Here is a 9,913-nt window from a genome sequence, read left to right as displayed (position 1 = left end):
ATTTATACCACATACATCCATTGTAAACAATGAGCGGACATTTTTGTTATATACATTACATTTTCGGTAAGAAAGTAAACATAATCCCCACCCTCTTAAGTCGTGTTGAAGATTTATTACCTAATACGCAGGTATAGAATGCTTCAGTTGACAAACGTGTTAATATCATTTTGTTAATAGATACCTTGTACACCGCTTGTTTACCATCATGTAGACTAGTGGTGCATCTGCATATGTTTTAAATTGAAAAAAAAATATACAAAAATTCTTTATTAACATGATGTTTTGGTTGTATATAATATGTCAGTTAAGCGTATTTCACATATTAATTTATCTACATGCAAAAACGCGTTGTTTACATTGACACGCTTGTGTGCCTACGTGAACCAAAATAAGGACACAAATCAATAAAGTGGTAAAATATAGAATGTTGTTTCGAATACATTCATTTTAGATTTAAAATGGAGAGAAAAATACTTATAGGAATGGACTTGGTATTATTTATTACAGGTATGATATTTTCCATGTATTTTTTGTTGTCATATTTTATTTCCATAATTCAGATCTAAGACTATATATTTTTACTTAAATATATAAATATTTCAAATACCAGTGAAATTATTTGATATTTGTCATTAACCAAATAACCGACATATTGAACTGTACAATTTACAGAGGAAACACATGATTTAACTGCTTTGATCAGTATTAATGTGTTTAACAGTTGTCCTGGGCACGTGGGTTTTTTAGTACATTGTAGTACTCAACCGCTGCAAATCTATAATGTTACGTTCATTTTATATGTTTTCATTGATTAAAACATTTGTCATTTGTGATAAATTAGTTATACAGGCCTTTGAAAGGTAGTATGGTGATGTATAAAGTGTTGTTTATTATACATATATAACTATCTTAATGACTTCGCTTCATATAAAAAGTGGGCGTCCGTTGCCGAGTGGTTAAGGTAGTTCTGTGGGTTCGAATCCTATCAGGGACTTGGGATTCTTTTATGCGAGGAAGCTATCCATCTAGCTTTTAGCTGCGGTCTCACTTACTCCCGGCAGAGCCCAGGACCATCCCGGTAAGTTCCCGGGACGATCCGGGATGAAATTATTGTTGCGGTCACACTTACCCGGCAGCACTACGGTAATATCCATCTTTCCACCCAGGATGCGCTCCGGATCATCCAGGCGGAACCCAGGTTAAGCTACGGTTCATGCCAGTGCTTCCCCGGTCGTTCCCGGATGACGCCTAAAGAGCCCCGGTTGACCCAGGCAGAGCCCCGGTCCATTCAGACAGAGCCCTGGCAGAGCCCAGGACGATCCAGGCAAAGCCCCGGTAGAACCCCGGCGGATCGAAAACGTGCAAAAATGAAAACATTGATACAAATTTTTTATTTTGTTCCAGAATAGTAATTCATGATGATTTTCTGAAAAATCCTTATGCAAGACTGGATACAGGGAAAGGTTTTAATACAAACAAGTGCAATCATCGCAAAATGTCGTGATTCCTTTGAGATGAACCGGGCTTTGCTGGGGTTTTACTGGGATAAATTGTAGCTCCATCGTCATGTTCCGGGGCTCTGCCGGCATTCACCGGAGCTCTACCGTAGCTCTACCGGCTCTATGTTACCCCGGATCATCCCCGGTTTTTTGCCGGCAGAGCTACGGTGCCTTCCCGGTGTTACCCCGGTCGTTCCCGGCAGAGCTAAGGCTGAGGCAGGCAAAGCTATACTTCCCGGACCATCCCGGACCACCCCGGTAATATTAAATATTTTATTCCATCCAGGTTGTTCCCGGTCGTACCCCGGTCGTTCCCGGATCACTTCGGACGAATGCCGGTGCTCTGTCGGGATGTAAGTGAGAATGAAGTTTTACGCAACGTCGGTAGTTCTACTCAGGTGCCCATTCGTGCCTAAAATAATGTATGGAAGGGCACCTGAGGTCTTCCTCTACTAGTAAAACAGGAACGTCGCGATATGACCTATAATGTGTTGGTGTGACATAAAAAACAATCAATCAGACAAACAAATATTATAAAAATTTCCTTCTATCAACAAAGGTTCGAGACCTACCTAAGTAATGGTCTGTGCTTTCAAATGACAACCAAAATGGTTAGGCCAGAGTAGCTAGGTCATTAAATCTTCAAAATGTCAGTTTTCTCATGACAATAGATATTTCACGACGCATATCATACTACACTGTTGCAAATACTATTTAATAACATATTTCAGTGTTTACTTATTATCGGGGAAAATAAATAGTATGAATAGTATAATTTTAATTGCAGTTACATTAGCATGGGATTGTTCTGACCGGGAAGAACAAAAGAAACATACTTGGTGTGAAAATGGCTGTTGTTTCGACAAAGATCCGGTTCGATGTTGTACGTGGGTCGAGTATGTCATGTCATATTATTTCACCGTTCAAATTATGTTTATTAGGAGGCATAGTTTACATGTACACCAAAGCGGTCATGCATGGCGCAGCCGCTCGGCCAATTTAATGCAGTTAGAACCAATTTAATGTTTGAAGTTATTTTTTACAAAGCTGTTGATTTACTAGACTGATTGAATTTAGCCGATTTACCAATTTGAATGTACACATTTTATATGTTTGAAAGTAAATATGTTCTAATCAATTTGAAATAGTGCAATGCTGTTGGACAGAAAAAATTGTCAAACACTAAAAACTGTTATATCTACAGATTATATGCTAAATGTACTTGTTGAATTTACTTTTAAATATGTTTCATATCGCTGCGCATTAACATTTTAGTAAAGTATTTTAAAATATCATAAAGGTCATGTTTTATTTAGTTTACATAAGTACATATCAGCCAGCAATGGATTTCAGTAGGCGCTGATGAAATTGGTCAAGTGCAAGTAAAGTTTATCTTAAAATTTAGTGTTATGTAACCTGTTAAATATGACATTTTTGTATTCATACGAATCTTAAATGAAATTGTTTTAGGTCAATGGGCTCGGTCTTTTGGACAATTATGGGTCTAGGTGCGGGCATGCTTTTATTATCAATTATTGTTGGTATAGTGTGCTGCTTGCGGAAGAAAGAAGGGGTTGCAGGAGAAGTAATATCAATTAGGCAGGGTAGGTAATGGTTTTATTTATAGTGGTGTAGTATATCACAAGTATGCAATTAGGAAACGTTTTTTTCAGAGCATCTTGGATGTTAAACAACTGCAGAAAGTAGAGTTGAATACGCAGTAATGTGCTGTAAAGGATAAGGAATATAAAACGATAATATCGTTTCAAGGGCTTAATGGGCCTTAAAATAGCTATTGTCCGGATAAACGATGAAGTTTTTAAAGAATTACCCATGCCTTTGCTTAAAGGTTGAGAAGCAGACATACTTACCACTAGGCCGTGTCAACCTTAAGAATGATTTTTTAGTTACTTTGTATATCTGTTACGACACAATTTGGGTATTGTACGTCATTTTACTATTGTAAGAAAATACCACCGGCTTGAAATGTGAGCGATCAGCGTATTAACTGTTTGTTCAGTGGATATCTCTGTCAATTTTTTAGATATCATTTTCAATTTTTTTAGCAAGATTGAATAATTTATATATTTTGCAAGATTTGATTATTCAAATATTATCATTTTTGATTACAGAACCACCGCGAGAAGGATCAGCATTAAATTCATTCAGCACGTCACCAAGAAATACTCCACGAACCCCTACCGCGCCAAATATAAATTCCAACTTTACTCATCATACAGATAGAAATGAATGGACTATTTATCAAACTAATGAAACCAGTGCATCAAATGGTGATTTAAGACCATCATCTAACAGAGCTACATCAGCCAATCATAACATTAACAGTGTAACAAATTACACAAATACAGGCACAGGCCAGCAGGCAAGGCCTCAGCTTAATGCGCAAAGAAACACAGATCAGCCGCCAGCATATGAAAGTTTACCACCGTCGTATTCAAGTTTATTTAACGCCAACAGTTGATGAACAGTATGGGTTTGCTCATTTTAAAGGGTGGAAAATCACCACTGTTATCTCAAAGTATCCATACTAAAGACTAAATAGTCTTTATTTTTATAATAAAACATGGCATGTGATAAGAACATCACTGCCATTCACACGTGCGTGCAGGATAAAGGAGCAACTCTGTGATACAAATATTTATTTTATAATATTATGAATATGATCTGTTAAGATTCATTTAACATGTTATAAGTGAAAAAGGTATTTGACGTATGTTTAAACCAAGTTTTTGGCATTCATCACCCAATTCATTATATCAAACGCATCTTTTAGCCATTTCCGTCAAACTTGGGATAAGCACCTGGAAATACACAGAACGGAAACGATGTAACCTACGCTGAGAAACTAAACATGTAAACAGATATTAATTTAATACTATACAATTAGTGACTCTTGTGCCATTGAATATGAAATGATATTCACCAGCAGGTGACATACTGACCGAGGCAATAGCCGAGGGCAATATGACTTTCTGCCGGTAAATATCATATCTTATTCAATGGCTCACTAGTCAATAATTGTTTTATTATATGTATAGCCTTTACGAATTAAAAAAAAATCTCAAAGAGAACATGTTCAACGTGTGTCTGTTTCGTTGAAGCGCGAGAAAAAGACGCACTTGTCAGGCATGCAACAAATACGAGAACGTGCGCATACAAAATAATTTCAAGTCTTTATTCATAATTGCGGTGTAACCTTTTACTACAATAGTAAAATAATGATATTTTAATCGAAAAATATGCCATATAGAACACAACGCAGCAATTAATTTTCCTTAAGCACGCGTTATTAACAGTGTACGATATATGGTCACAATCTATTTTTTGACAATCCAATTCAGCCAGTGAATATGATACTACACCCAGTGAATATGATTTTATGAAAAGTTCCGTTGACTACTGCTTGGACCAATGAGATTGCAGCTATATTTAGATAAAATAAAATATCTTCCCGTTTGCTGGAAATCGTAGTCGTGTACTTACAAACATCTAGAGCTATAATTTTTAAATCACTGTATATAACAATCAAGTAATATTTGTTCAAATAATCTATGCAATATTAACAATCAACTTTATTTGTGCACCTATATGGAATAGTTTAAAAAACCGTTAATAGTAAGCATATTATTATGAATTTATAATTAGAAAATATTAAATCGATGTCCTATGACTATATATGTATTGAATTATATAAATCGTATGATTACAACGTTTCTGTAGTTATTTATTAAAACATGAAAGTGTCTTTAAGGTTTTTACTGTTGAAATGTACACAAATAATTATTAAGGGGCTGGGGGAGGGGGTATTTGTTCGTTTGTGTTTAAAGGGTTTTTATTTAACATTAAATTCTGTGTCATCATTGACATATTGATAATTTTCATCGATGAAATGTCTGTAATTTTGCATGCATTTTGTTGCTATTTTGTATGTGTTGATATTGATAATATATGCCATAATAAAGCACTTATTATGGAAAATAAATATGTTTATCTAAGGGGTGTCCGTTCTTCTATATCATTAAGAGCGTGTAAATAACATATTCACGAAGTGAAACATTTTCACGAAGAGAAACATACTCGAGAAGAGAAACATACTCGAGAAGAGAAACATATTCACGAAGGGAAACATATTCACGAAGAGAATCATATTCACGAAGAGAAACATATTCACGAAGAGAAACATTTTCACGAAGAGAAACATACTCGAGAAGAGAAATATATTCACGAAGAGAAACATATTCACGAAGAGAAACATACACGAGAAGAGAAACATATTCACGAAGAGAAACATTCACGAAAAGAGAAACATATTCACGAAGAGAAACATATTCACGAAGAGAAACATTTTCACGAAGAGAAACATATTCACGAAGAGAAACATATTCACGAAGAGAAACATATTCACGAAGAGAAACATACACGAAAAGGGAAACATATTCACGAAGAGAAACATATTCACGAAGAGAAACATTTTCACGAAGAGAAACATACACGAAAAGAGAAACATATTCACGAAGAGAAACATACACGAAAAGAGAAACATATTGACAAAGAGAAACATATTCACGAAGAGAAACATATTCACGAAGAGAAACATAATCACGAAGAGAAACATATTCACGAAGAGAAACATATTCACAAAGAGAAACATATTTACGAAGAGAAACATTTTCACGAAGAGAAACATACTCGAGAAGAGAAACATATTCACGAAGAGAAACATATTCACGAAGAGAAACATATTCACGAAGAGAAACATATTCACGAAGAGAAACATACACGAAAAGAAAAACATATTCACAGAAAGGAAGATGATAGTGACGATATCTTATAGTCATATTGCATTACTAAGTACGGAATACAACGTTAAAAGCATTTAACCGTGTACGCATATTCAATGAGCGACCATGGGTTAAAATGTGTACATGTATATAGATTGTACTGATCATTGAATGATCGATTTCGCAATACTAAGGAAAACTTGCAGTCATATTCCTTAATACAGGTGTATAAACAAACACAGTCAACAAAAGCTACATTTCAATCATATGTTTTTTTCTACGTTTAACCATTTTATTTATTAAAATCTACCAGCAAATATTGTATGCTCAAAGTCTCGATAAAAGGTACTCATCTTGGTATTTGTCCAATGACTATGCTATAGAGTATTTTTAACACATACCGTCATCTCTAAAAAAAAACGTTTGTGTTGATTGAAGGGCGAATGACCAATAGTTCACCTTCGGATCGCATCAATGGTAAAATTTTTAATTAACTTAACTCATAATGCGGGTTATTTCGCCAAGGGTTTTACTTTTTGAATTTACCTTGTGTGGCAGAAGTTTTACCAGGGATTTGATGGTTCCAAAGTACCCGTTATTTCTTTGTGGTGAGCGGCCAAGGTTACAAATGACTTGTTTGAATGTGTTCTTTTTTCAGATATTATACACAAATCTGCACAAAAGTAGTATTCAACAAGAGCTTTCCGTAATGCAGCGCGCCGAACTATTATAAATATCTGCCTGGAAGTGGGGATGATTGTCATCAACACGTACACACAATTTCAAAGCAATATCTCAAAGGGTTAAGAATAAAAATTGGATGGTACGAACAACGTAACCAAAATTCTAGATAAAAGGGGTATTTTGTTTTTTTGTCATCTTGTCTGGAATTGGCGATGATAGTAACAAACTAGTATACAATGTTTCAAACCAATACCTAAAAGGGTATACGGAAAAAAAACCGGGTGTAATATCAAACTTAACTGCAAATCTAAGGAAAAATGGGGTATAATTTTGTCAAACTCCATCCTTCCTTTAGCATTTTTAGTTTACTTTGATGAAACCTGCACAAATCTTACGTGATCAAGAATAAGAATAAACAAGGAACAAACAAAGGTTTATTTTATTTTCAAAAGAAACAGTGTTAAAGGTCCACACTATTTAAATAAAGATGTTCTAGTTTAATACAAAGTGTATTTACTACTGTACAGTATTTAAAATGATTATGATTTAAATATTTGTGCGCAGTACCACAATCAGTGTCGTCCGCTAAAGGTGGAAATAGAAAATGGCGAAAGTAACCATTTTCAGATGCATCCTCCTTGTTACATTTCTACCCTTAAGGTAAGATTTTAATTTCCGTTTTGCTTCTTGAAAATGATAACATTTCCTTGTGAAAAAAGGATTAAACAGAAATATGAGAATGTCTGATTATGGAGTGGACGATTCTTTGTCAGACACTTAGTTTCGATAGTTACTTTTTTTTTCAAAAAACATTTTAGATTTTTAAAAGGATCATGAAAATATTATGATAGCAATACACACAAAATCAGAAACTATTCACATTAATATTGCATGTTGGCATGAGCAAAACACAGCATCTTCGTAGCGGTTCATACTAAAATGAAACTACTTATATACGTATTTATTTGAAATGAGTAATAAGGGTTTTGCTTGCTACCAGTGCCAATATGTTGAAACGCTGTAATGAGAATTTTAATCATTTACACAGTTTTTCTAAATTTGCCGTAAAGGAAAAAATCAGCTTAAAATAAACGTAGAAATGTAGCATTAACAATGAACATAATACATTATCTATCGCATTGACACCGTTTAGCTGTGATCAATTATACGGTTTAAGTAAAGTATTCTGGACAAATTGTTTGTGATGGAGGCATAATCGAAGAGAACAATATCTGTCTGTGCAACTACTCTATACAGAAATTTGATGACGTCACCGATCGTTTTATTGTTACCTATATTTGCAATGCCTTTTTATATGCAAATTTCTGTCAGTGGGAAAAGAAACCATTTATAAGAAAATAAGGCGTAGAACTACTTTTTAGGAGCATGTTAATTGAATGCTCTTATCTACTCTGTAATTTGCTAGACTAAAATAGTATTTTCGTTGTTAAATTTCCAAGCTCTGAACAATACTACATGGATAGAAGTTGACGTCATCAGAATTGTTTTATGCTCATTATTTATGAAGAATTAGTGCTCTCGAAATATCATTTGAAGTGATCAGTGACATTTTTAAGTTATTACGTAAATTAGATGTGTATGCTTTTTATGAAAAAACAAAGAAAAAACAAAACAAAACAAAAAACGTGCAAGTTTTGCATATCTTATGTCAGATACATGCATATAAACGTCAACAAATTACACGTGAATCACTTAATTTTTTTGCGCTCTTTCTTTGACGTCTAATGCTAAAACAAAAATGTTCATCTACTACTGAAAACCTTAATAACCTAATATTAAAGGACATATATTTCTGTCTTTCCTGTAAATTAGATAGCTTTGTCTCATGTTAAAAGCCGAAATAGCGCTATATTGTAACATATTTTCCTTTAAGTTATTTTTATCAAGTTCTATACGTCAAAAAAGAAAGTATCGTTGATTAAAAAATAAAACAATAAATTGTATATCTTTCTTAAGGATTTTTCATGACATGGTAACATATATATTTACCGACTTCGACACTGAGTTTGTGTGTCCTTGTATATGGACGTGAAAAATAAATAAATAAATAGATTAATAAACACACGACAACATTGTTATATAAGGAAATTTTAAGTGTATTTTCTTCCTTGTCCTTGTTTACGTACAATACAGCTTTTAAATTGTAAAGCAGGGTCGAGGCTTGAAACTGGAAACAAAGACACTTACGCAAATAGACATATATTTTGACAATACAATGTACAATTTTGACAGTAAAAAAAAAGAATAATGTTTTCTTTACAAAAGTAAGAAAGCAGCAATTGTTTGAGATAAGAGTAAGATAAAATAAAGAAGAGCAATGTAGATAAATATGAGCATTTAATTTCATTATCATCGTGACATTCACATGATTATAACTATAAACAAATTTAAATATTTATTTGAAAAAGCAAGGCTCCGTCCATTGAGCCTTTCAAATACCATTTGTTACAAAAGTACAAATAATATTGTCTCAGTTCTGTTTTAAAAGATATTTTTAACATGGTGAAATTAGAATTGTGTGAAATAAACATTTACACTAACGAAACTAAAAGAAAATAAAATAAACGTCCAATTTATCAAATTAAGTAATAAACCTACCGAATTGACTAATTGCAACTTCTTTGAAAATTTTTCGGTTTTCCTCTTGCATGTATGACTTTATGAATATAGTTCTAGTGACGTAGCCTATTCACTAGATGTAATGGGGACTGTCATGCATTTCCAGGATCCCACTACATAGGAGACGGGAGCATCTACATTTTCCCTAGTCCGTCCATCCGTCACGCTGTCCGTCCGTTGTAACTAAACAGACGAATGACGAATTCCTAGTCATTCTAAATACCTAATATATATTAAGAAATTTAATGCACATAATACGAGGGCGCATTTTAGCTACAGCCCACA

At 33.9% G+C, this 9,913-nt stretch overlaps 2 protein-coding genes across 2 annotated transcripts; both read left to right on the top strand.

Annotated features, from left to right (window-relative positions):
• The first annotated feature begins 302 nt into the window (after positions 1–302).
• LOC132745863 (uncharacterized) lies at positions 303–5,452 on the top strand. Its single transcript, XM_060734865.1, has 4 exons — positions 303–510; positions 2,290–2,398; positions 2,973–3,106; positions 3,635–5,452. The coding sequence occupies exons 1-4, from the start codon at positions 462–464 to the stop codon at positions 3,982–3,984; spliced, it is 642 nt and encodes a 213-aa protein (XP_060590848.1). The 5' UTR covers positions 303–461; the 3' UTR covers positions 3,985–5,452.
• On the top strand, positions 3,993–6,357 carry LOC132745867 (sex-determining region Y protein-like). The gene is made up of 2 exons (XM_060734868.1): positions 3,993–4,041; positions 5,591–6,357. The coding sequence occupies exons 1-2, from the start codon at positions 3,993–3,995 to the stop codon at positions 6,355–6,357; spliced, it is 816 nt and encodes a 271-aa protein (XP_060590851.1).
• The last annotated feature ends 3,556 nt before the right edge of the window (positions 6,358–9,913 follow it).

Source organism: Ruditapes philippinarum, unplaced genomic scaffold (assembly GCF_026571515.1).
Source record: "Ruditapes philippinarum isolate M1 unplaced genomic scaffold, ASM2657151v2 ctg8469_1_1_1_1, whole genome shotgun sequence".
Lineage (NCBI taxonomy): Eukaryota > Metazoa > Mollusca > Bivalvia > Venerida > Veneridae > Ruditapes > Ruditapes philippinarum.
This window is presented reverse-complemented; position numbering and strand designations above follow the sequence as displayed.

Coding starts and splice junctions, on each gene's coding strand:
- LOC132745863 (XM_060734865.1), top strand. CDS start 462: ATGGAGAGAAAAATACTTATAGGAATGGACTTGGTATTATTTATTACA. Junction 511..2,289: donor CTTGGTATTATTTATTACAG/GTATGATATTTT, acceptor TTTTAATTGCAG/TTACATTAGCATGGGATTGT. Junction 3,107..3,634: donor AGTAATATCAATTAGGCAGG/GTAGGTAATGGT, acceptor TTTTGATTACAG/AACCACCGCGAGAAGGATCA.
- LOC132745867 (XM_060734868.1), top strand. CDS start 3,993: ATGGGTTTGCTCATTTTAAAGGGTGGAAAATCACCACTGTTATCTCAA. Junction 4,042..5,590: donor ATCACCACTGTTATCTCAAA/GTATCCATACTA, acceptor ATTTTCACGAAG/AGAAACATACTCGAGAAGAG.